At 41.4% G+C, this 27,969-nt stretch overlaps 1 protein-coding gene across 1 annotated transcript; it reads left to right on the forward strand.

Moving 5' to 3' along the window:
- Positions 1-908: 908 nt before the first annotated feature.
- mtr (5-methyltetrahydrofolate-homocysteine methyltransferase) lies at positions 909-27,815 on the forward strand. Its single transcript, XM_010737639.3, has 33 exons — positions 909-1,095; positions 2,337-2,548; positions 3,145-3,234; positions 4,115-4,184; positions 4,283-4,375; positions 4,719-4,825; positions 5,761-5,820; positions 5,981-6,075; positions 6,165-6,265; positions 6,365-6,426; positions 7,189-7,256; positions 7,340-7,419; positions 8,006-8,118; positions 8,822-8,962; positions 9,245-9,430; positions 9,620-9,799; positions 9,932-10,048; positions 10,906-11,046; positions 11,142-11,231; positions 12,172-12,324; positions 12,418-12,525; positions 13,160-13,260; positions 14,338-14,405; positions 15,957-16,077; positions 17,083-17,164; positions 17,902-18,000; positions 20,313-20,388; positions 20,500-20,655; positions 21,403-21,602; positions 21,767-21,967; positions 22,092-22,284; positions 24,464-24,576; positions 25,310-27,815. The coding sequence occupies exons 1-33, from the start codon at positions 1,053-1,055 to the stop codon at positions 25,397-25,399; spliced, it is 3,810 nt and encodes a 1,269-aa protein (XP_010735941.3). The 5' UTR covers positions 909-1,052; the 3' UTR covers positions 25,400-27,815.
- The last annotated feature ends 154 nt before the right edge of the window (positions 27,816-27,969 follow it).

Genomic DNA, 27,969 nt, shown 5'->3' on the forward strand with positions numbered 1-27,969 from the left:
TTTGAACTGGTCTATTGAGAACAGGTTTCAGATTAGAGGGTAAAGCTGGAGGACCTGACCTGCTGCTGTTCTGCTGTCTGTTTATTTTACTGTACATGTGTCTGTCTATCAGAGAGTGTCAGAATCCCTTTAATGTTTGGATTTTTTTTTTAGTTTGTGATATTTCAAAACATGATGTTCAGATGTTACAGTATGCTGTTATCGGCAGAAATGGTTTTAAAACTCAAATTCTTCACTTCATCTTAAGACGTCTTTCTTCTCAGTCAGTTTCAGTTTTTTTTGTCATGCAGGTTCAACAGCACAATAAATGTGTCAGATATATGATTATAAAATAAGATTTATTGGCAGAAATGGAATATAATATTCATAACTCTGTTTTCATTAATGTATCATCACCTGAAAATAAGTGATTATATTTTTGTTAGATTAGATGAACTCTTATATCTACAGACTTAAGTCCACCATGTTTGTACAGCAGCCTAGAACTGACAAACTAATCAGTAGATATAAATACATTATGCTAAATTACATTGAATCCTGCTCACTGGACCTTTAAGAGCACCAGTTGCAGTAACAGCTAGACATAAAAAAATAAAAGAAAATGAATAAATAAAATATTTCTTAAATGAAAAGTGGAATCACGTTAAATAAAATAACATTTGTATAAATGTGCTACATACGTATGTGTGTGTGCTATACACCATAAGGGTTATGTAAATGTCTAAAAGTGTACAGAGTATTAAAAAGTCTCTATATGAATAAACATGAACGTACTATAAAATGATGATATACAACACTATATAAATATATGGGAATTGAGGACTGTGTGTAAGAGGAAGTATGTGTGTATACTGAAGTATGTCACAGTCTGGTTATGTATTAGCGTTGTGGTGATGCTTTTGTTGTGAAGGGCTGAGGCCGGAAGTGCAGATGTCGCCGCTGTCGGAGCACGCGCTGCAGGACCATTGGCTGTGAAAAGTTGGAGCTTTGGGATAAAGCGCGCGTGCTTCCCGCGGCTCGTAGAGCTCTTTTCAAGGCTGGCTCTTCACAAAATGGCTCCAACTAACGTCAGCCACCAGTTCTCCTCGGGAGCGGGTAAATATGCTCAGCTTCCCCGGCGTTCACGGTTAGCCTTTAGCCTGCAGTGCTATCTGTGTCCACTCTGACTGTCCACATGTTACAGCAGGAGTGTGTGTGTGTGATACACGCGAACTGTTCCGCGGGACAAGGTGTGAGTTCACTGTGTGCACAGTTAGCTCTGACACTACATGTGTTCAGTGATACGCGGCACGACAGAGCCGGTAACCGGGAGTGGAACGTGTGTCTTGTGGCCGGTGTGAGCAGCTGAGCTGGCGGTGGGAGAATCACTGCTCAGCTCTGTGACACTGACACAGCCTGGCATGCTTTCACTGAGGACCACTGTTTACTTTATGAACTACTCTAACTCTTAGATATAAACTTTCAATGTCAGTCTGTCAGTTGAGAAAACCCCTGAAGCTATCAGAGAGCAGCTGTGTGTGTGTGTGTGTGTGTGTGTGTGTGTGTGTGTGTGTGTGTGTGTGTGTGTGTGTGTGTGTGTGGGGAATGTGCAATAGATCTGACCTATACAACTAGATGGTCAATATCGGCCTATCACAGACATATCGGTGTGTATGGCAGCTGAAATGATTGCGGTAACGTAGAAACAGTGCTCTGTTACATGGTTTGTCCACCAGAGAGCGCTGATGAGTATTTCCACATTGTAACTTGTGCTGCTTAATATAATGTTCTTTAAGAGATGCAGACAAACACTACCATTAACCCTTTACTGCTGCATGTTAAGCTGACACCAGCTCTCTTGTGTGATGTCATTTGACACAGTCTGCTTAAAAAGAGCACTGCCATTGTATGACCTCTCTGGTATTCGGCACTCAGGCTTTTGTTTTCATCAAATGTGACAACCTTGATGAAATCTTGAAGCTTGGCACAAGACAAAACAGTTCTCTGTTAGAGCAGTGCACTGAACTTCAGTACTTTAATGCAGCGACAGAGTTGTGTCTGTATACTGTACGTCAGTAAAAGTTGCTGCTGTTTGTCCTGATTTTTTGGCTCACTTTGTGGATGTGGAGCCACCACCCAATATAAAGAGCTGAAGATGGTGTCGATCTCCAGGCAGACGTCTGTCTTATCTACAATAATATAATGAGACAGAGGCAGAAATGAACTCTGGGACATTGAGGAAAAGACAAAAGATGGAGAATATATATAATCACTGCTACTGCTGACAATCACAGTTTATCTCTGGGCACAGTCACTCGTCTCTGATAAATATGAAGTACCATTTATTTTCTCTCCAGGATGCAGATGTCCATTAGAGTCTGAGCTGCGAGCAGTGTTGCAGCAAAGGATTCTGGTCCTGGACGGGGGTATGGGAACCATGATCCAGCAGGAGAAGCTCGAAGAGGAAGATTTCAGGGGGAAGGAGTTTAAAGAGCACCCTCTTTCACTGAAGGGCAACAACGACCTTCTCAGCATCACACAGCCTGATGTCATTTACAGAATACACAAGGTACTCCATCCAGCAAGGTCCGTTCACCCACACCACTGCTGTGGCTCACTCAGCCTCATTTGTGTTGTTCAAAGCAGTGCAGAATGATGAGTGATCAAGTCAACATGTCTCTCCATGAAGAATATCACTAGGGCTGCAGCGATTCCTTGAGTACCTCGACTAACTCGATTACAAAAAATGATCGAGGTATTTCCTCTGCCTCGAAGCCTCGTTTAATTAAATCTAAAGCTCACGTTTTGCACAGATTCTTTTTAGTGCTTCATAATGTGCTCACGTTACAGGCTATGTGTCCCCTGCAAAGTGGAAGAAGACGGAGGCAGGCTTTTGGTAATGTGTGTGGACAGTGTTAAAGGTCAGAACGGCAGACGCCGGGACAGAAAACAGGAAAAACTGAAAACGAGCAAACGCAGCAAAGCGAACGTAATAAGAATAATAATGTTATACGATTAATCGATAGAATATTTGACAGAATACTCGGTTACCAAAATATTGGATAGCTGCAGCCCTAAATATCACTGTGGACTAACTGTTTGCTGAGAGCAGAGTCCCTACAAACACACACAGTGTAACCTTTGCTCTCCTCTCTGTGTTTAAAGGAGTACCTGCTGGCTGGGGCTGACATCATAGAGACCAACACATTCAGCAGCACTTCCACGGCCCAGGCAGACTATGGACTGGAGCACATGGTACGATGTAATATCTGACACTGCTAGACCACTGTGGACCTCTTATGCACTTATGTGGAAGTAGAAGCAAAGGTCAGGTACACAGACTGGCTGACTGGTGTTAACTAAACCTACCCCCTATTTTTACAAACAGCTTCACCTACTCCTATGACCTTTTTATCTCCACCTGAAAATACAACATCCACCCTGTCCTGTCCGTAGCAGACACAGACCCTCTTAATAAACACCATTCCTTTACAAATGAACAGACAAGACACTGACTATTGTACACGCTTTGTCTCTACTTCCACATCATGGTGTCAGTTAGCAAAACTCTATGCTGTATTCACTCACTATGCACAATTTGAATAGGCCATTTTACTTCTCAATCATTCTGTGTGTCGTCTTCATACATTTTTTTTTTTTAATCTTTGGCAATGGTAGCAACAAGTCAGAACTATCTGGCACATTCCTGTCACTCTCCAGCTGTCTCTATCAGAAATAAAAAGCTTGAAAAGGCTGTTACTGTATATATACTTAAAATAATATTTATATTTTGCAATCGAATTCTAAAGATTTATTGGGAACCACTGAGGTCCTGACTAATACCTGGAACAGTCCTTTCCATCCTATAAGGTTCTTTAGTAATGGAGATGCTGTTCTCTACTCCAGTAAATAGGACAAAGTTTAGATATGACTACACAATAGGACATATTTGTAGTCCACTCAGCTATGAGCCAGAAAGCTAACGTTGTGCTAGCAAGAGTGAATAACATAGTGTATGTTTGCAAACAGTAAATAAGTGTTGTAGCATGTGTAACGTGACAAAATATCACTATTTCCAGGTCAGTATAATCCTAAAAAGTATGACTGTGAACTGTGTCTGTTGCCTCTCGTGCAGGCATATCGCCTCAACAGGGCGTCTGCAGAGCTGGCGAGGAAAGCAGCCGATGATGTCACCAAGCAAACCGGTTTGAATTTTTAGCATTGGCTACATATATCCATAAATGTGTGATCCTTACGTGTGTAACATCAGCTGTAATCTTTGTGTGTGTGTGTGTGTTTTCAGGTTGTAAACGCTATGTGGCCGGAGCAGTCGGACCCACTAATAAAACCCTGTCTGTGTCCCCGTCTGTGGAGAGGCCTGACTTCAGGAACATCAGTAAGAGCCTGTAGACATGTACTGTTTCAGGGGGCACAACATGATAGATCAGATTTAATATACAGTAAAACACTTACCATTGACACACTAAGTAAGCTCAGCAGTTGAGTCTGTTATTGACTGTTTAACTATCAGAGTAACTGTAGTCATGTTGTACTGTGGATAGGGTTGTTAGTTGTGTATGTAACATTTTCATTCTCTTGTGACTGAATCTCTGTCACCTGTGATTTTCTATGACAAGTGCTGTGGAAAAAGGCTGATTGTATAACACTAACAACTTAACTAATAGCATAACAGTGTAATATAACCTTCACTGAAATGTCTGTGTGTGTTTTCCCCCCAGCATTTGATGCTCTTGTGGAAGCCTACTCAGAGCAGGTCAGAGGTTTATTAGATGGAGGCGCAGACATCCTTCTGGTTGAAACCATCTTTGACACTGCCAATGCAAAGGTAACACTCACCTGATCAGTTTCAGCACGTTAACTATTGAATTCAATTCATTTTGTATGAGAGCGGTATCCACAGAAGTTTTCAGGCTGACTGGAACACACGGAGAGTGATGGATGGATGTATGTCTTCATTTTCTGAAGTTGTATTAGTGTGTTATTTCCCAATAATGAACCATGCTAAATCACGAATTCCACTTAAGGCAAAAGCTCAAATAGCATGTACTTATGCTAAGCTGGGCTAATTTCCTCTTAAACATTGCTGGTTTAGTGTGTACCACTGCATTAGCAACATATTAGCTTATCTAAACTGATATATTTCAACAGGAAACAAGTAGGAGGGAAAGTAAGTGAATCTGGCTTCAGTCAAGACTAGCCATGGCTATCACACGCTAGCTTTAACTGGACTGGCTGTTTTATTTGAACTGTGACTTGTTTTTTTGGCTGTTCCGTTGTAACCGTTTTTTTTTTTTTTTTTTTTTTTTTTTTTTTTTTTTTTAATTTATTATATAAATTTGTCCTGAGTTTTGACTAAATATGTAGTTACTACATTTTGGATTTGAACTGTCCAAACAAATAGAGTTTGTCAGTTATTCTAATAATGGCAGGATGTTGTGAAACATTTAGGGGTTATCAATATCTATAACTGTTAATGATTTCTATTCAGTTTAATGACATTGCCTTTTTAATTAATATCAGCTGCATCCATTCTCTAAGTTACACATGTAACTTACTAATTAGACACTAACTTCATTCATTTGTATATATTTACAATATAGAGTGTGAACTGCTTTATACTGATGGCTGGCCTGTGATGTACGTTTTAATGGGTGCCTGTCAGCCAGTTAGGAAAGTGTTTTCTGTAGTTGTTATAAATCAAATATAAGGTTCCTGTTAAGATCATGTGACCTGATGTCTGTGATGTATCTTCTTTTCCAGGCTGCCTTATATGCCATCGACCTACTGTTTGACAAGAGCTACCAAAGAAAACCCATATTTGTACGTCTGTGATATTTGATTTATTACCGTTTTGAACATCTCTGCATGTCTGTATATGTTTTATTATACTCTAAATATATTTTCCTCAACTTCAGTGTGTTCTGTTGGGTTCAGTTGACATATATTTACATGCTCTACTTCCTGTCCCGCCGTCACATAGATCTCAGGGACCATCGTTGACCGGAGTGGACGAACGCTGTCTGGTCAGACGGGTGAAGCCTTTGTAGTGAGTGTATCCCACGCTAAACCTCTATGGTGAGTTACTGCACGTCACACATTCACACCATTTCTTCTGCTGCTAGAGCTCCAGCGTGTCACTGTTTTTGTCCCTCTCTGTGTTGCAGTATTGGTCTGAACTGTGCCTTGGGAGCGACGGAGATGAGGCCGTTCATCGAGGCCATAGGAAAATGCACCACAGCCTTTGTTATCTGTTATCCCAATGCAGGTAGCTTACACTCAGCCTAAAGAACTAGGCCTGAAACCTGTATCTGATGTGACGATGTTGTGATCTTTTGGGTCTGTGTCTTTATCTCTTTTCTGTTAGGTCTTCCCAACACATTTGGAGGGTATGACGAAACTCCCCAAGTAACAGCCTCCAATTTAAAGGTTCTGTTAGCTGACTTTTGCTTGTTGTGATCTTCTTGTGTCGGCTTTTTTAGCAAATGTACAAAAAAAAGTAGAAAAACACCCCTTTCCTAGCTCGCAAATTAACATGTCATATCTAATAATTCATTTTCTGTGGACACAAACAGAAAGTTTGTTGTTTCAGGGTGAGTTACATGTTTCTTTGCTAAGCTGTTTGTGAACATAAAGACTGCTTCCAGGCCTAATGCTAAGCTAGGCTAACCATGTACACGCAGACATGAGACTGATATCCACCTTTTCATCTTACTATGAAAAAAGAACATGTATGTAAGTCATGGACAACATTATGTGCTTTCATCATCTTGCTTGGTTTGTGGAACAAAACATACTGGTGTCAGCTGATCTCTGCAGATATCTGTATATGAATGCAGCATCTGTAGATAAGGGACCAAACTGTTGGCACTTTTTGCCAACAAATGTATCATATGCAGAGATCTGTTTAGAGGAGCAGAAATGTCTTCCTCACTATTCTCATGCACAAAGTTCCTAATCACACTGCAGAGGAAGTCTTAGCTTGATATGTGTTATCCAGATATTTGCTGGCTGCACGGGAAGCCCAGAAACATTTGGCATTGAACATTTACCAAAGACCATATCTGATAGGTTCCACGATTGGCTCACAAAAACATTGAGGTTAAATAAAAATGGCATCAAAATGAAAAATATAGAAATGTGTGTAAAGCTGCTGGCTGCTTTATTGCATATTTGAACCTTTGTGTGCAGGAGTTTGCTACAGATGGACTAGTCAATATTGTGGGAGGCTGCTGTGGGACCACTCCAGGACACATCAGGTTATTGTCACATGTCTGATAAGAGAAATGTTAAAGTTTAGAAAGTTTAAATTAAAAAAATCTCTTCTTTGTCCTTCGTGCAGAGCCATTTCTGAAGCGGTTAAACACTGCAAGCCCCGAGTTCCTGCTGCTGATATTTATCAAGACTACTTGCTGCTGTCAGGTATGAAAACCTGCTTATCTCTTTTCAGTCAGACTTTCACCTTTTTAAAGTAGTAAATCGTTCTGATTGATAATGAATATGAATGAATAGAGTTATTTATTTACAGTAAGAACCAGGGTCTTATTTGAAAAATGCTTTTATTTCATTTCTTAGAATTTTTAAGATTTATTCTTTATTATTTCATGTATTGTTTCATAGCGAGATTTATAGTTCACAGAGGCCTTTTATGAGATCAGAGGAGAACAAAATGTGTGTGTTTTTATTGGCACATTGTCACACTGTTGTTTACAGCGTGTATGTGCATGACCCACATCGGGGTGGGATCATCTGCGGTAAACTTTAGCTGCTTAGCTAGCATGGACTCCCTTTTAATGAAGGACAGCCGCAGTGTATTGCATTGAGAGGTGGGCATGGCTGCCGGAAACAGCAAACAACCAAAATTTACAGTTTGTTTAAAACATTTAAATGAATTATCTTCATTCGGACCTGTGCAGCTGAGGAGTGCCTTCTCTGCTACAGGAGAGCTCCTTCCCTCTGCTGATCACTGTATGAATGTTGATGTGACAAAACCTCTTCTCACTTCCAGGTTTAGAGCCGTTCAGGATTGGCCCTTACACTAACTTTGTCAACATTGGCGAACGCTGCAACGTGGCTGGGTCACGCAAGTTTGCCAAGCTGATCATGGCAGGAAACTATGAGGTCAGGCAAAAGTTTAGTTTTCTATCAAAACACATCAAATATGTTGTAAAACAGCTGGAGACATGAAAATAATACAGTAATTACAGTAACGTTGGTGACTTAGTGCACAGTAACGTGTTTTTACATTGTACATAATCACGTTAGGGTTTCTCATCATTTTCATGTGTGTTATCTAATGTCAGTGCATGTAACGTTAGACTGCTCTCGTTTCCTGAGCGGAATCCAGAGGAAAATACACCGGTAACGGGACGTCTCTTATATGCAACAGCAGCTTGTAGCTATGACGACAGGGAATATGTAGTCAGATCTGAGTTTACATGTGTCAGACAGCGTTTATTGAGATACATGACTTATGTACGTTAAGACACAGAGAGACAGACATTCATTCAACTCAGCTCAGAGTGGTTCAGTGGACATGCTCCCACAGTCCTGGAGCTGAGAATTAATTTTTTCCTGATTTTGACAGCTAATTTCAGAAACTTGTCGTTATTTTTAATCATTCCAATTTGGCTGGGTAGTTAATAACACTTTGTTCTTAAGTCTGACAAACTCAAAACACATATTCATTTTTACTTTACACTGACTTTAATTAAAATTATATCATTTATATTCACATTTTCAGAAATTGTAGGTAAATCATAAGCACAGAGGAAATGTATGGTTGTTAATAACGGTTTATTTGTGCTTCTCTGTTGTTGTCCAGGAGGCATTGAGCATTGCTAAGGCCCAGGTGGAGATGGGGGCCCAGGTCCTGGATATAAACATGGACGAGGGGATGCTGGAGGGGCCGACAGCTATGGCCCGATTCTGTAACTTCATTTCTTCCGAGCCAGACATCGCACGGGTAGGAGATTAAAAAGAATGAAAATGAGCTCATGCTGTATATTTCTGTTCATATTAGTATAAGTATCTCGGCAAACATCAGATTATTGTTATAAAATTTGATTCACATTTAGTTTTGTATCAGGGTCCAAAGAGTAAACCTTTGCCTTTTCCAATTTTGTCTTTTTCATTAAAATGTTCAGTTTCCACTTCTTTACAAGAGAAACCATCTGCTACGTGCTTCCATTTGAACATTTCTAATATGAATGTGTTAATGAGCATTAAGCTTGTGTGTCCCCTCCAGGTTCCTCTGTGTATTGACTCCTCTAACTTCTCCGTGATCGAGGCGGGATTGAAGTGCTGTCAGGGAAAGTGTATAGTGAACAGTATCAGTCTGAAGGAAGGAGAGGAGGAGTTCCTGCACAGAGCTGCCACTGTGATGCGCTACGGAGCTGCTGTGGTGGTCATGGCCTTCGACGAGGAGGGACAGGTGAGGACACACACACACACACACACACACAGACCCACTGGCACTCTTACACACACTCACACACTCACACACACACAGACACACGCACGCACACACACACACACACACACACACACACACACACACACACACACACACACACAGAAAAACAAACTCTCATGTGCTGACATGTCTGCTGTCTTCTAAAAGGCCACAGATACAGACCGGAAAGTAGAGATCTGCACTCGGGCCTACAAGCTGCTGGTCAGCAAAGTGGGATTTGACCCTAATGACATCATCTTCGACCCCAACATCCTCACCATCGGTACAGGCATGGAGGAGCACAACGACTACGCCATCCACTTCATCAGAGCAACCAAACTTATCAAGGTAATAACACAGATTCAACTGATCCCTCTGAGATTTCCTCGCAAGGTTGTAAATCGTACCTTCGTGTTTTCACAATTTTTTAGTAATAATACAGTTGTCATACATATTTTCTGTGTCTCTCTGAATGTGTAGGAGACATTACCAAGAGCCAGGGTGAGTGGAGGTCTGTCAAACCTGTCCTTCTCATTCAGAGGGATGGAGGCCATCAGAGAAGCTATGCATGGAGCGTTTCTCTACCACGCTATCAAGGTAACACTGACACACAGCTGAGTCTTAGCCGTATGTGAAGCTCCAGCGTGGCGGCTTTGACCATCAGTCCTGCCTCCGCTGCCTCCTGGCTAATCCATCACATTCACCTTGATCGTATTTGACGGGCTGAAAACAGTGAAAAGACTTTAAGGATGAATCCATTATTTAAATAGTAGGCAAATATTTATCTGTCGATAGACTTTGATTGATTGATTAGCCCTCTAATCGCTGCAGCTCATTTCTTAAATGAGAGCTCTCGACGGTTTGGGCTCTAACCCAGCGTGCTTATCGAGCTGGTCAGCAGCATAGAGACCCATTCAGAATCCTTAAAGAGCCACTTCCCAGCAGACAGGAAGGTGACATGTAAAGCAAGTTAACACACACGTTTTCTGTTTTCTGGCTTATGAAATGTTTCATTTCAGTCTCAGCTAAAAGTCTGAGCACACTGCAACACTGCACCCATGTGATTGTTGTGAAACCTCTTTCTGCTACAGTATAACCACTTCTGTAACATCCTCGTCATAAAGCTCCTGACACACTTTGGTTTTGTGTCCATGTTGTTTCCTGATGCAGTTTGGTAACTCATAGTGAGTGTTGCCATAATTAAAATCTGTACCTTTTTAGTAATGGGACTGAAGAAGAGGTGTCCACATACTTTTGACCACATGGTATATCTGGAAATAATCCTGAGGATTTGAGCAGCACATTTGAGTCTACACACACAGTCACTCTGAGTTTGTCAAATGAAACCCCGATGTAGGGTTGAATTCATAAATCTCCTGAACTCCAGTGAGAAGAGGCCGACAGGCTGTCTGCTTCCAACACACCCACACACTGTCTGTCCTCTGTCCTCTCAGGATGGTATGGACATGGGCATAGTGAATGCTGGGAACCTGCCCGTCTATGATGACATAGATAAACAGCTGCTGCTGCTGTGTGAAAACCTCATCTGGAACAAAGACCCTGATGCTACTGAGAAACTACTTTCCTACGCACAGGTACACACACACACACACACGCACACACGCACACCAGGCTGTTGTTGCTTTAGTTCTTTAGTTTGGTTAACAGACTTTACTGCTGCTGTTCACAGAGCAATGTGAAAGGAGGGAAGAAGGCGGTTCAGACAGATGAGTGGAGAGAAGGAAGTGTGGAGGACAGACTGGAGTACGCTCTCATTAAGGTAAGAATCTGCCGATAACATTAGATTAGATTTTCACACTGGTTTGAACAGAACACCTCCACATAGTGGCGCTCTTCACTGCATGATAGGATAGACTCATTCATCATTAATATGCTAGGTCCCAAACAGATGCAGTTTGAGCTTTACTCTTCACTGTTATCATTTAAATGATCACTCTGTGAGATATCCAGCCAACACCTGCAGTTGTCATTAAGCTGAATTTATATTTGCTGTAAAATAGTGCTTTGCTCAGCAGATCATCTGTTTATCCAGTTTCTACTTTGAGTTGTCTGACAGCATGAATGGAAACGTGTGTAAATGAATGCAGACAGATGTAAGTTTTGATGATTACAGCGAGCAGGAGGACTGTTTCTGTCTCACTCCTGACCAGACAGCCGACATATTTAGCTCCATAACTGTGCTACCTAAATGTTTTAACAGTCCGGACGTCCTTAATGAGTTGAATTCAAACAAAGTCTTCCTCCGATGCCCTTAAACACTCTCTTTGGATGATGTCTGATAATTTGGCATTCTCTTTGATCTTGAAAGAACGGGCCAGAATTTATTATTGGCGAGCAGATCCACGACCGCGCTCTGAACTACACTGCTGACGCACAGCTCTCACTCTGACACCTCAAACCTGCTGAGACATGTTATAGTGTACAAGCCTTGAAAACCACAGTTTGTGTGTGCAGCCTTTTAACCAAACAAATCATTCTGACGTGGTTAACGTTGTTTAAAGTCATTTTAATGCCGCCAAAAGTTATTTTTAGTGTTATTAGTTCTTCTTATTTATTTTTTCACCATGATTTTAAGTTGAAACACTGATTAAAAGAGTAAGGGTGTTTTGGCTACTATATAAATTCTCTCATTCTTGGTAATAACAGTTCATCTGTTGTCTTTTCTCCTGTCTTGCTCCGTCCTGTGTTTTTGCTGTCAGGGAATAGAGAAATATGTGGTGGATGATGTGGAGGAGTGTCGGGCTCAGGTTGATCGCTACACTCGACCCCTTCACATCATCGAGGGCCCCCTGATGAACGGCATGAAGGTGGTGGGAGATCTCTTTGGAGCCGGCAAGATGTTCCTGCCACAGGTAGGAGAGTGTCTGTGGTGCTCAGCACAAGTCGTATTGTCAGTTTATCAGTTTGTTGAAGGTAATAAAATGTAATAAAACGTGTGTCTGCAGGTGATCAAGTCAGCTCGTGTCATGAAGAAGGCGGTGGGCTACCTGATTCCTTTCATGGAGAAGGAGAGGGAGGAGATGATGGCACTGACGGGGTCAACAGAGGAAGTGGTCAGTCTCGACTAAATATGGATCCATGTAGACAGTTTGATCAACACATTCCCACAAATATGAAGATGTCTTTCCTCTGGAGATGTGCTCCTGGCTCTATAATACACTCTTTGAATTCTGTCATCTTGTTGTGCCCTCCGACTGGAGAATTGGTGCCATCTACTGCTTTTCTCATGAAGCAACTCCTAATATTCACACAGACAAACATTTATTTACATCTTCTTTTGCCACATTACTCTAAAATTCTGTTCAAATTTGGGATACATTTGGATGGAAACATGACTACAGATCCATGGAAACTAAATGTATGCCTTCAGTTAAAGTTTTATTATAATTTATATTAATTTTTTAATTATATTAAAATCAGGTATGATTTGAAGCTGTTTTTCATGGTTCTCTGTCATATTTATCATGTATTACTTAATCTTCATTATGAACAAATACTGACATTTCTATGCAGGTTTCACTCCTGAGCAGTGTGTTAGATGTTTGTTTGGTGCTTTAATGGACATTTTCCAGTGCCTTAATCATTCAGAGGATGAATCCTAAAGAGAGAGATAAAGAGAACAAACTAAAACAGATTTCCTGTTCTCTGCTCCTTCTCTTCCTCTCATGTTTCCTCCTCTGTGTGCAGGACCCCTATCACGGCACCATCGTCCTGGCTACAGTGAAGGGAGATGTCCATGATATTGGGAAGAACATTGTAGGCGTGGTGCTGGGTTGCAACAACTTCAGGTAAGGCTGGTTTGCTGCTGGAGGATTTCTACCACACCCTGTCAGCGAGTTAGCAGCACTTTGGCTCACAATGTGTGGTAAATCGCAGTTAAAATGTTAAAACGTTTGTTCCAATCAGTCAGGGAGCAGACTGTGAGTGTGTGACTGAGCAGCAGGAGGCTCAGCAGCACATTCTCTGATGGCCTCTATCTGAGGTGAAATGTTAAACTCAGTGGCAGACAGTACGTAGCTCACTGAACAATTCAGAGAATTAACCAGTTCACATCACATTGGCTTTTGATCCCCCCCGGGGCACAGCGTTGCATTATGGGAGAGAAGTGGCAGTGTTGATTTGTTTTGAGTTGAGGCCCTGGGCACCATCCAAACACCATTACTGCTTTAATGGCACTAATTTGGGGTGTGTGTGTGTGTGTGTGTGTGTGTGTGTGTGTGTGTGTGCTATATACATTTGTAGGTCTTTCATTCTGTAATACTGTGTGTATGCAGTGACATGCTTTTTAAGCGCTAAACTGAATCAGATTATTTAAACAAAGCATTAGCAGTAGCATTATCAGTGTGATGTTCTAAAGGAGTAATGTATAATTCTTGGTCACATGCTCTGAAAAGATATTTCACTCCTCCAGCGCTCGATGTGATGACACTCTTCTAGATTGTTAAAAGACACGCGTAATAAACCTTGAAATGTTCTCAAAGTATACAGCAACCTTTCCAAACTCTTTTTTTTTTGCTGCTGAATCCACCTCCTTATGTTACCGCGATGTGAACTCAAGATGTTGCTGCAATAAACAATTTCCAATAATGCTGAAACAACTCATCATGATGGAGAGCAGTCATACTTTGATCAGGACTGTGCTGACTGCTGCTAAGTTTATAGTAAAGTAAAACACACACTGTACATTCAGTATGTACCAGGTAGTCCAACTTCCTTTTTTTTGTTTGGTGTCTATAAATATGACATCGTAATTGAGCTCTGCGTGCCCACAGACAATATATGCATAATATACGAAAAGACACAAAGACCTGACATAGATACTTTTCTTGTATTTTATATCAATTAGGATCTTTCTTGTCTTTCAGAGTAATTGACCTCGGTGTGATGGTTCCCTGTGATAAGATCCTTAGAGAGGCCATTGGACAGAAAGCAGGTACAGTGAGCAATGGGTGATTTTGGGACTTTCATGCCCCAGATTTTGCCCCTCAGGCAACATACAAGCTGCCCTACCTTCCTGTTAGAGGCTGCATGCAGCTTGTAAGGAAGACTCCAGACGTTACCCACCCCTTGCCATCTGCATGTTTGAAGTTTAAACTCGCTGCTTTTATTTACAGAGAATTCTCCCTAAAAGATGTTAGGAGTAATCATCAGTAACTGACAGAGCTCTTTGTAAAGAGAATAAGTAAAGGTTCAATTCAGACATTTGAAACAGTAGTTTGAATTGTTTTCACAGAAGATATTAATGGGTTAATAATATATTCTATATATATATATATATATATATATATATATATATATATATATAATATATATATATATATATATAATATATATATATATCTATCTTTAAATATATGAATTATTGGGTTAGTACTTTATAATGAAACTTTTGTTTTTTAAGTTTCAATCCTTTTGTTAGTACTCTTCTATGTAGTAAACTGTATGTTTTGTACTATGTACTATTAGTGTTGTGGAGAAATTGCTGAAGTCAAAGGTCAATGGTGAGGTCAGGAGGGAAGAAAGTGTTCAGGAGCCTCTGATGTCTTATGCTGTATTATTTATTGACGCTTGATCAAGGAGAATTAGAGACACTCTCAAATCAGAAGTGTCTGAGTCGGTCTCACATTCTGCCAAACTCATCCTGGTGGATAAACTTTAAACCCCAAGATAACACCACAAATACTACACGCCCAGAATTAGTCAAAGATAATGTTTTTATTCATGCAGGTGTTATTGTCAGCATATTCTAGTCTGGAGACACAGATGTCTGTTTACACAGATTGGAACATCAACAACAAGCTATCTATTATGTCTATGAAGGCAGCAATAGGTCTCTTCGACCCTGGCCACCACAGTGTTGAGATATGGTGGCACCTAGTCAAAGACAAACAATTAATACTGCCGAGGACCTCAAGGCCCACACGTGACCTTGTGTAACCTTAAGGATAGAAAATTCCATAACAATTAGCAGTGTTACTTAGTAGTCAACTTACCGGACATATTGAGCACAGCATTTTACCACTTTTTCTTCTTGCAGCTGTGCAGAGAACCTTTGACTGTCAAAACATAAACAGAAAACATATGTACAACTTCCAACTACATATTGTGATATTCACCACAACCTCTTGAGCAGCTCTCCAGCAGCTTCCTCTGTTGTCATTTTCACAATGCTGGTGGTCTTACCTTTAGCTATGTCGCCAAAATGGTGACCACTGAACGAGAAATGTCCTGAGTTCCACACTCAACCTTTAGACTGTTATGAGTGCACCATCCAGGTGCTCCCAGTACACTGACTTAAGACAAAATGGACAGGGTGAACACACTCAGGGACTCAAAATATCATAACAGCTTATGTATGTGGCATTTTTTTGTAATTAATTCTGAATTAGGTTAGTTGTGACTGTATTCATGTAATGAATGATATTTCTGCTTTAATAACAGCAGCAGCAGTGATGTGGAGTGTCTGTTTGCTTCACTCCTGCAGATATCATCGGTTTGTCTGGTCTCATCACCCCCTCTCTGGATGAGATGATCCATGTGGCCAAAGAGATGGAGAGACTGGGGATTACAACACCACTGCTGATTGGAGGAGCCACCACATCAAAGTACACTCACTCACTCGCTCACTCACTCACTGACTCACTCACTCACTGACTCACTCACTCACTCACTCACTCGGGTTTCAAAATTCTAGCAATTTTCAAAGTTGGAAACTTTTCATAGGAATTAACAGGAATTTATGGGAATAAATGGGGAATTTACAAAATTGAAGGTTGGCCCTTAACAGTGAGCTTAAATATAGTTATTATTATTATATTTTATCATAATCCTGACTAAAACAACCAGATTTCATGCAGGTCCACTTGAATATCTGCTATTCCTATAATCACATGCACATAGCACACTGCTTACTACAGGGCTATTGAGGCCACGCCCCCTACCTGCACAGGTGATTTCTGTACCTGGACCACACTTTAGAGCCCATTGAAGCCACATTTGAGATTGTGAACTAAAAATATTGTTCAATAAAATAATTTAAACTTGATAAAGTTCTACTTACAAATAAATCAGTTGTATCATGTGATATGTTGTATTATTTCACATGGATGTCTGCTTATGACAAAACAAAATGTTTATATTTATGTTTTGATACGATAGTTGGTTTAAATTACCCCCAATTTCCAGTTAATTCCTATATATTCCCATGAAGTTTCCCATTTGGAATATTTCCAAAATGCCCCAGCTTAACTGTCCATGGAAAGTTTCTGGAAAGTTTCCAGAAATTTACTGAAAACTTCCCACGCATTTGCTACCCTAACACACAAGCCTGAGACAAGGCAGTCTGATGATGCCTGATATACTGACCAGCTGATGTGCAATCAGGTGCCCTCAGCGAATCAGACTGCTGAGAACTTGCAGCCTCACTCATAGAAAAACTACTCGCTCACCACCGCTGAAGTGGTTCTGGTTCGGCCAGTCACCAATGACAATGAATACAGATGGACCACTGATGAGGATCATCCTACTGGTTGCACAGGGCACCTGTGTGGAGGGGGGAGTCACATCTTACAGTGCTGTCTTGGTTCATTTGTGTGTTTTGTGTTTGACAGGACACACACAGCAGTGAAGATTGCCCCTCGCTACACTTCTCCTGTTGTCCATGTTCTGGACGCCTCCAGGAGTGTGGTGGTGGTAAGAATATCTGCCTGACATCACCGGAACTCTTCTCACTGCTGAGTACACACTCCAAAGCAGCCCTGTGGCCTTCAGTAGGAAGCCTGCGACAGCTGTTCTTGTAATGAAGTTTTTCAGGGCCGTTATCTCAAAATCACAAGTTAATTATCCCATTATCCAAAGAAAACAAAAGGTTGTTTTCTCCTGATAATGGGGTCATTTATCAAGTCTTTTATCACCGAGGTGCAGTCACCTGTGAATTTGCAGCCAGGATAGTAACTGGGTGGGAATGGGGACAGAAAGTTCTATCTCTATCTCCTCTGCTCTGTTTCAGTGCTGTGGACAGCATCCTGCACACACACTCTCTGTGTTAGCCTCATCATTTCGCAGCACAGACCTGCTGAGTCGTACGCTTTACAGTAATTCAAGGAGACCACCCAGATCAAGGCATCCGTCCCCTCCTTTGTCACTGTCAAAAGTAGATGATTGATATAAACCACAGCTTTGTTATCTAGAGATGATGAGGTATAAACTATCACGATGAAAAGAGCCTGGTTATGAGGTAACTTGTAAACTTGAGATAACACCATTTTAAATTTTTTTTTAAAAAATTAAATAAATAAAATGCTGTTCTGTGCTTCCAGAAACATTAAAGCTACATCCCATAGCTAGTCTCTTATGGCATTTGATAATCAGAGAGTTGATTTTGGCTGACGTAACCACTGACGTGTGTGTCTTGTTTTCCTGTCCGTCAGTGCTCGCAGCTCCTGGACGAGGCTGCGAGGGAAGAGTACTTTGAGGACCTGAAAGAGGAGTATGATGAGATCCGGCAGGAGCACTATGACTCCCTGAAGGTAAGACTGGCTGGTAGAAACACTCAACAAGGAAGAGGAGGTGTTACACCTCTGTGCTCTGGGTCCAGTGACCCACACAAGCAACCCTCTTTGAGATCAGTGTTTGAACCTTTACTATGTCTAAATCCAGACTGTAAGAGTCAGCAGCCTCCAGACCAATGGAAACACAACAGGGTCTCTGCACACAGCTGCAGGAGGGAAAATCCTTTCTAAGTTACTAATGTCAAATTTCAAACAGGCTCATTAACATATGTTTATTTCCAAAGTGGACTGTTAATTAAACTTGAAAGAAGAAATGAAACTTCTGTCTGACATTCCTGGTAGATTATTAAATGGATGTCACTGAAGAAGCTTTTGAAGAAACTGTCCAACAACCTACATGAAGGATACAGTTAGGTCCAAAAATATATGGACAGTGATAGAATTTTCATAATTTTGTCTCTGCACATCTCCACAATGGATTTGAAATGAAATAACTGAGATGCAGGTTAAACAAAACAAATGGAATGAAACATTTAAGAACGGAATTGGACAAATTAATATATTCATAAATCGAAATTGAACTAGGTATGTTAGTAACAGTAACAGTTATCAAGTCCTGACAGAGTGTAGATTCACATGTTTAAGGCTTTATTTCGCCAACAAAGAAAGACAGTTACCGTTTTAGCCACAAAAGACAACGCTCAGAATAAAAGGATGGACTTGCACCTTATTTGTTCAAAAAAGCCCATACAGCATCCATAGACCCCCTGGCGTCTACTTCCCTGCTTCTCTCTCTACTGCTTTGGTCCCGTGCAGTTCTATGCCCTTTGGCAATCCAAGACACGTATGGAATGGGATTGAACCGGGTAAGCGGCGGGCCGACAAGGCAAAGAAAGGGCAAGGAGCAGATGGTAGAGGGTAGAAGAGATGCTCTGTTTGCTGTGCAAATTAAGTTCATCTGCGAAAAACCCTGCTCACACTTTGCACTTGAGATGGGGACAGTGTTGACTGCGGCTATGAGGGCCTTCAGTCCATCTGGGATTAATTCTCTATTATTTTCCCTGAATTCCCTGAATGCCCTGATGACAGTCCGCGGGTCATCGATGCAAAACTGCTGGCAGAGCGCTTCCACTTCACCTTCCCCAAACAGGTCGTCTTCCTCCCGCGGCCACTATTGTGGATAAAGTACTTTTAACTCCTTGAATAGCTTGTTGTATCCTGTTTGGTCTTTTCCGTGTGATAAGAGGCGTTTCTCTAAATTTCTTGCCAGGCTCCCAAAAAACGCCCTGTGGTCCAATGTTTTGTCTGTCAACCGTCCTGCGTGCAGGGATACTCCATGGAAAGAATTCTCCTCGACCCCACTCTGGCTCAGGAAACTGTGTCGACCTGGCCACTCAGACATGGCCTCGAACACCCGGATCTGTCTGCAAATGGCTTTATGCGACATTATGATGTTACACTCTCGTTTTTGGAGCTCGAGGGACAGCTTTGACAGTTCTTGTAATGCATCATACATCAGTCCCAACTTGGTTAGAAACGCATGGGATGATAAGCACTTTGCCAGCCCATTGTAACTTTCTCTAGTTGCGCTATCACGGGTAGGATCCTGCACTGCCTGCGCAAAATGTCTGTAGAGAGCAGGATCATTTCTCCACACAGCTTTGACAGTTCTGAGACTAGATGCCACCCACCTGGTGTCCAACACGCGACCAATTTTTTAAATTAATTATTCTTTGCTATTTTTCTTTGTGACATGGAGATGGCAGATTCAATTAAATAGCTGCCGGAACACCGGATCCATTTAAATAGCTGCCGGATCCAACGTCGGAGGTTCCAGATCTTGTTCTGGCATGTTCCGGCTGAAATTAAGCCCTGGTCTTGTCTTAGTTTGTGTTTTTCTGGCTATCAACAAGTTCCATGAAACTCGTCTGTCATTCTATTCTGACATCTGTCCTTTGTCCGTGGCGTCCTCTGTAGACATAAACCTTTTGAAACAGCTCACAGCTTTTTCTAAGACTATTTTCAGCAGATGAATCCACGTTCTGTGCTCTAGTGAGTATTTCAGGTGACAGGACAATGTATGTGATAACGTTTTTGGACAGCAGTAGAGCTCTATGGCAGAGAAGAAGATATATCAGACTTTGATACACACACCATACCTATCATATCACTAGACTTCTACTTTAACACCAAGGTCATATGATGTTATTATAAACTACATTATAAATATTGTCTGTGGGCAGCACGGTGTCACCTCCCAGCAAGAAGATGCCTGGTTCAAACCTTTGGATTTTTAATAATTAGTGTAAAATCTCTCTCTGTCTCCTCAGGATCGTCGGTATCTGTCTCTGTCCCAGGCCAGAGAGAAGGCGTTACATATAGACTGGCTCTGTGCGCCCAGGCCAGGTAAGTGTCATACAGTGTGTCAATATGATATAAACATCATAGAACTTCAGTGAGGTGTCAGAGGACACGCTGGACGTAATACATGGTGTGCTCTTTGTCTTTGTGTCTCAGTGCGTCCTCAGTTCCTGGGCAGCCATGTGTTCGAGTGCTACGACCTGAAAAGTCTGGTGGACTTCATCGACTGGAAGCCTTTCTTTGATGTGTGGCAGCTGAGAGGAAAATACCCCAACAGAGGTTACCCCAAGATCTTCAACGACAAGACTGTTGGTACGAGCTGGACCACAGTCAGGGTTCTTTATAAATCCTACTCCAAACCTCCATCCTGCCACATGATGCACTTGGTTTTGTAGAAAACAGAGATGTTTTTGAAGATGATTCTTTGCTGCAGTTCATCACCTTTTATCATTATGTACGAAATTAAAAACATACAAATCTCCATTATGGGTTAAGGTTATAGAGTAGATGTTAGTCAGTGAATATGATATATAATTGAATTTAATTCATTCACATTTGATTGTGTGGAAAAAACAAAAGCGGCAGTGCCATGGCTGTCTGCCTCGTGAGTCAGGGCCACCTCGCTGAGTGACTGCGTGATGCACAGGAGTCACGCAACATCACTTTCAGTGATTGAAAATGAAATGTGGGTCAGGCCGAAGTGTGCAAATAATTCAATAACAGCCGTGTGGTAATGATGACGGAGAGTTCAGCCGCAGAGAGACTGACTGAGCCGTCTAAAAGAAAGGCCCACTTGGAAACAGTCCATTCTGTGTTTATTTAGCAATTTATAGAGATGGAGATCTTTTAAAAGAAAATGTTTATGTTGAAAAAATGAAGTAGGTATGTGTCTCATTGTATTAGTTTGCTCTCTTATGGACATGATGTTTTGACACAGTAACAGTGTAAGTTAGGAAAGAGTATTTCAGGTTTGATGCACGTGCTGTTTAAGTGCAGTGAGAACAGCAGCGACATCATTTTGAAAGCTCGTAGTGAGTGTGGAATGATTTCTTCGTGCAGGTTCGGAGGCTCGTCGAGCCTTTGACGACGCTCAGCGGCTGCTCAACCAGATGATTGACAACTGCAGTCTGAAGGGGCGGGGCCTGGTGGGATTCTGGCGCGCCCAGAGTGACGGCGATGACATCAACGTGTACAAAGATGATGTCGGAGTGCAAAGAGACACAGAGCCCATCGCCACATTCCACGGCTTAAGGCAACAGGTGAGAGTCATTAACAGCTGCAGTGCATTTCCTGCATTGCTGAGTCGTTGCCTGTCACACACAGGTACACACAGCCACTGCCAGATTTGATTTCATTATATTTGTACAATTGTGATGGAGCCAGAAGTAGAAAGCTATATATGCTGTGTGTGTGTGTGCTGCAGGTGGAGAAGGACAGCTCCAGTTCAGAGCCCTACCTGTGTGTGTCGGACTTCATCGCCCCTGTAGACAGCGGTGTGGCAGACTACATCGGCATGTTTGCTGTGGGCGTGTTTGGAGCCGAGGAGCTGAGTCAGCAGTTTCAGGCACAGGGCGATGACTACAACAGCATCATGGTCAAAGCTCTGGCTGACCGACTGGCTGAGGTACAGTACGGACGGCTTCTTAACACATCAGGGCGCCATCACAGCTGCTGTTGTAACTGCTTACTGCTGAGTGATGTTCATCGTCACTGCTGTGCGGTGTCTTTGGTTTCCGTCTCTCCTTCAGGCCTTTGCTGAGGAGCTCCACGCCCGTGTGCGTAAGGAGCTGTGGGGCTACAGCTCTGACGAGGCTCTGCAGGCCACAGACCTCCACAGAGTTCGATACCAGGGCATCAGACCTGCAGCCGGCTACCCCAGCCAGCCTGACCACACGGAGAAGACCGTCATGTGGAGCCTGGCTGAGATCCAGGAGAAGACTGGTGAGAGCACCAACCACTTCACTGTCATGACTTCACCTACATTAGAATGAGTCTCCACGTGTCTCGAATGACCGCTTATGATCAGATCTCAACACACATCATGTTAGAAATCATCCAGTTTCCATTGTTACGTGTAAACTCCATCAGTCGCTGTCCACTGCAAACCAGTACATATTACACAGGATGACAGCCAGACACATTCACATACACACTGCTAAAAGAATGCAGCCATGTGGCCTTCACCTCTGAATGTGGTCTGAGTGAGCAGATCTCAAAGAAGGTGAAAAAAGAACATTTGTGTAGCTCAGTGAGGATACAAACTGTAATTCTTCACCGTCTTTTGTATCATGTTGATGTGTGTGCTTGGCTGGGCCAGCATTAATGAGGAGGGATGTATTATGGCTGACAAACACCTTGTTTCCATTTGAAGGCGGGGTGGACAGTATACCCCCCACCCCCACCGAGCTGTCTGTTCAGCTTTCATCTGATAGCTGCATCCTGTCTGTCAGGCTGACGCTGGCTCAGCCAAGCTGCTGCCAAACTCATCATACCGCCTCAAGTGAGGAGCATTAGATTTAGTCTGGTCATCACAACACTGACAAATTCCAACGTGAACAGTTGCATATAGGTGGAGGGGTGGAGGGGTAGAGGGGCCCAGGATGTGTTGCTGGACGACATCCCAGTGTAGTCCTGATGGAAAGTGAAGGTTCATGGCGACGACACAATGTTACATCTGTATCATGACGTGAGGGGAAAACAGCATTGATTTAGTTTTTATAATCAATAACTCAGCTTAATTCATTTAGTTTTAAAGTCCAGTGTGTCAGATTTACAGAATATAATATTCATAACTGTTTTCATTAGTGTCACCATAGAATGAGCCTTTCATATTTGCACATGCTGCAGGTTTCTACTGTTTGTACTGTAGCCCAGAATGGACAAACTAAACACCAGCTCAGGTCCTTTTTCACACATTTTGCTGCCACTGAAATTTCCAATTCAGGTTTAAAACTGGAGGGTGATGTGTGGGGTTGCAATCAGTGAACATAGCACTAGATTTCACTAAATCCTACACAGTGGTCCTGTAACAATGGATCAAATGTCGGTCTCTGTGATGAACACACAGAGAATTATTACCCCACTCCTCTTCAACTCTCTAAAGCGTTGAGGTCACTCATAGGTGGACCGCGGTCCCAGTCCGGACCCAGAGCCGGAAATGATATATCATTGAGTTTTATTCAGATTATGTTTTGACCGGCGACTCTTTTCTGACAGTGTTTCTACACCGCTACTCAACACAACAGAAAAATATAGAGTGAGAAGACATGAGGACCTGAACATGAGGAAATGTTCTCTATTCAGACCTCCTGAAATCAGAATGGACTGCCCCTGTTCTCGAGCTTTTTAAGCGTCTTTCAGCCTGTTTTGGTTTGTGTCATCACCCCGCTCTCCGGCTGCAGCAGGAAGATGTTTCCGTTGCTGCTTCTGTTGCTGCTGAATCTGTAAACAGGCAACTGATTGCTAACATATTTGCCATAACAAGTTGATAAGGTGAGGGTATGCTAATGTGTTTACAGTTTGTAGCACACCAGCAGCTGTAAATAAACACTTGATAAAGCTTCCAGAGATTTGTGCTGCTGCAGCTGCAGCTCTTTAAGTCATGTGAGAAAACATGTTGATCTGTAATATGAATTCATCTTTCATGGTGTTTGTACCTTAACTTTGGAATGACATTATCTACATAAATGGAGACCTAATATTTCGTTTCATTGTAACTCTGTGTCAAACAGCAACATGACTCTTATTATATGATAGGCTAATGATTAACATGCAACAGAACAACACAACAGAACAACAACAACCGACCCTGCTTGTCAATTGAATGCCTGCTCCTCAGCTCAGTCTTGTGCTGCACGCTATCTTGTTGAATGAGCTACCAGAGGTCCTCCAAGGAAAAGCGCTAATGACCATTTGCAGGCTAGAAGGCTAATTAGCTAGTGAGCTGTAGCACATTGCACAGCTTCAAAACCAAGCTGCAAATGTCGACATCAGTTTAGAAGACAGGGATGACTGCAGCTTTTTAGCCAAGTTTATTCTCATCGATGAAACACTGGCTTAAGTGTGTGGGTTGCATGCATATGTAATAAGTGTGTGTGTGTGTGTGTGTGTGTGTGTGTAGGTATTGCTCTGACAGAATCCCTGGCCATGACGCCCGCTGCCTCTGTGTCTGGGCTTTACTTCTCCAACCCTCAGGCCTCGTACTTCGCCGTGGGAAAGATCACCAAGGAGCAGGTTCATCTCACCATCCACATCTTAAACTGCTTCAGATGTCTGTAGACAATGTTGTTCATGTTCACGAGACACTGGTACCCATTGAGAAAAATGGCACATGTAAAGTATGTTTCTGTAAATATAGTATGTTGAAGAGACATGGTATGAATTTAAAAGTTATTCCAAGCGTTCTGTTAAAAAGAAAGTATATCAAACACATGGAATAAAATATTATCCTACCACAAAATGCTTAGATAACAGAGGAGTTCCAAATATAAGCTTGGCCTGCACAGTTAAATTCAGGATAGTCAGGGTACAAAGCATCAAGGGGGGTGCCAAGTCTGAATGCTAGCTCACATTGTAAATTCAGCATAATATTTTAGATTAAAGCAGCACAAACCACATCAGTGTACAAACTGCAGACTACAACTTGCATTACCTGAGTCTGTGAACTGTTCCATTTATTAACAAGTAGGTTTCCATGGACTTTGTCTTGGTGTTTTGGTGCATGACCGATAGATCAAGTTGAAAATAAAAGTCAATAATTGCAATCATTTAATGACAATAAATAGTAGTTGAGCTGCACTGTGAATCAGTGTAATATATTGTTGGGATTGCAGTGTCTGAACACTATGGAGACTCTCAAACCAAAAGAAGGATCCAAACTGGGATTTCACTTGAAGTTGTAACAGATCTTCTGATGAAGGATTTGTAACAAAATCAAGCTGAACTTTTTTTTTCTGCTCTTCTTCAGGTGGAGGACTATTCCAGGAGGAAAGAGATGAGTGTGGAGGATGTGGAGAGATGGCTGGCTCCTGTGCTCGGTTATGACAGTGAGGAGTAGGAAGGGACTGGACCAGAGCAGGGCACAACAGACACACAATCAGGTTTATAGTCCAGTATTCCACCAAGTTTATTATCAGGTCTTATCATGTTACTTAACATGTTTTACTTTACATTTCACAATGAGACACACACGGTGCCTTTATTTAATGTAACAATATAGTTCAACATCTTTAGGAGATGTGCTTTTTCATTTTCTTTGACTGAATGAAGACGTATAGACAGAATATGAATCTCTGGAGTCAGGGTGTGGTTAGCCTAGCTTAGCATAAAGACTGGAAACAGAATCCGCAGAGCTCCGTGATTAACATGCTGTGTCTCTTTTTTTATCTGTGCACAAACAGAACTGTTGATGGACAACAGTTTATTCAGTGCATACTGTATGTATAGCATCTCTGCCTGTAATGCTGAATCTATCAGCACCTGCTTTTGGGCACAGGGGTACCTTGGTGACATCACTGTGACAAGCAGTCTCTCTGCACTGTGTGTCATAGGCTAGCTGTTTCCCTCTTCTTCCAGTCTTTATGCTAAGCTAGGGTAACCACATCCTGACAACAGCTCATGACAGGCATACATCTTTCCATCTCCTGTAGCATAGATAGTGAACGGTTCCTTTAATCCAAACAGCTTTTACTCCATAGAAAGTCAACAAATGATCAAAGAATCAGAGAAAAAGAATCTATACTTCCATTTAGTGCCAACATTTATATTTTCATTTGCAGTTTTATATTTGTTCCACTCAAAGTATTCAGTTAATCAGTATGATAAACTCCAGTATGTCTCAAATATACTGTATAATATATAATTACACTAAGCTAACAGTGAAGGTCTTACTGATTTCAAGTTTCAGATTTGTTGTATGCAGATTGTATTTATTTCAGTTTTTATTCCTGGTGTTAAAATGATAATTCTACTGTTCTTTAAATATTTTACCATCAGCAGCAGTCCATGGAGGCTGGAGTGTACTAGCTTGATAACACATTTTGAGTGTTATGTTGATAACTTAAAGGTCACATTTAAAAAATATTTTGATGATTAACTAATACAATAAGTGTTAGTAATCATCTGATAACCTTTTTACTAATACAATTTTCTTATTTGAATTTACACAATGATGTAAAAAAGATTTCTCTTTGTCTTTCTGCAGTGTTATTCCATCTCATAGCTCTGTTTAAAGAGATGCAGTCAGTGTGCCCCCTCTAAAAACAAGTGGTTCAGTCCACACAGGAGTACCCGAAGCTCTTATTGGAACCCTTGTGTCTAAACTCACGTGTGGGTTAGTTAGTTAGTTTTTATGTGGCACGTTGCTGCATTTATTTAAACTGTAGTGTGAAACAAAATGTAAACGATATATAATAAGAGACAAATAATTAGTGAAAGTTAACACCATGAAAAGCTTTTATTTTCTCATTCATTGATTTTAATGAATGTTTCATTTGAATCATTTTATTTCTGTTTTTATTCCATCATTCTGTTATCAGTCATTATAGAAACTGCTACACTTCAGCCTCCAGACATTTCAACCTACAAACACGGTTTATTCAACTGTTTACCAGTCCGATTGTTTCACCTCAATGTAATGCCTTAGAGCTTCAGTAACAGATTGGTTCATTCTGTGAATCCCAGCGTTCTATTGGCTGGTTTGTTGATGATTGCTGATTGTTCATTCATTTAGTTTCACTCTCTGAGGGGATTGTAAAAGTCTTTGTGTAGACTGAGTTTTATGTAAATACTTTCTGAGAGTGAACTTTGGACACATTTTTGGATTCATGTTTTTATTTAGTTGTTTTTTTACATTGTAAACCGTTTCAAAAGTATCACTTTTTCTTTTTTTTAACACTGTGCAGTTTTCATCAGAGCAGCATTAATGACAACGTAAACCCAATCACAGCGTACAGAAAACCTTGAAGAATTGTTACATGCAGGCAAAACCACTGTAGCATCACGTAGAGCTGTCACTTAAACTTGAACGCAGCTTGTTTCTGACATAATGAGAAACCAAACAGCTGCAGGTTAAAAAACAAACATTTTCAATCATTAAACGTGCTCAGCTGCAAAGACTTTACTGAACCTTGACAACAATTTCAGTTCACTCCCAGTGAGGTACGACTAGTTGTCCATCAACAGCCACATACTGCTCACACTTTACCAGATCAGTGTTATCAGCGTTAACGTAAATGTTTTTTAAAAAATGTCACGTTCAAATTGAAAAGGCATTTGGCTGAACTGCGTTTCACACGTGTCTTAAAGCCCTGATGTGCTGCATCTCAGTTTATATGAAACTGATAGTTTCTGAATCTGTTTTATTTTCTTACATTGAAAAAAAAATGTGGATAAATGATGGTGGTATTGCAAACACTGTAAAACTGGGGCGATAAAACAATGCTATTTTGTTAAAAATAAAAATGTATAAAACATTTTCTGTTTCTCTTTCTGAGTTTTAGCCTCTGCTCCACCTTCAAGAAAAATATTATTCTGGGACACTCCAGTGATACCTGGTCACATTCTCACTCAACCTGTGATACATTTTCTAATCTGTGCCTCTGGATGAGCTTTGTCAAGTCTGAGAAA

Source organism: Larimichthys crocea, chromosome XVI (assembly GCF_000972845.2).
Source record: "Larimichthys crocea isolate SSNF chromosome XVI, L_crocea_2.0, whole genome shotgun sequence".
Classification (NCBI taxonomy): domain Eukaryota; kingdom Metazoa; phylum Chordata; class Actinopteri; family Sciaenidae; genus Larimichthys; species Larimichthys crocea.

Bases quoted from the DNA above. Each gene is read 5' to 3' on its own strand.
- mtr (XM_010737639.3), top strand. From the start codon at position 1,053: ATGGCTCCAACTAACGTCAGCCACCAGTTCTCCTCGGGAGCGG. The intron at 8,119-8,821 runs GTCAGGCAAAAG...GTTGTTGTCCAG, and splicing joins TCATGGCAGGAAACTATGAG to GAGGCATTGAGCATTGCTAA. The intron at 9,431-9,619 runs GTGAGGACACAC...GTCTTCTAAAAG, and splicing joins CCTTCGACGAGGAGGGACAG to GCCACAGATACAGACCGGAA.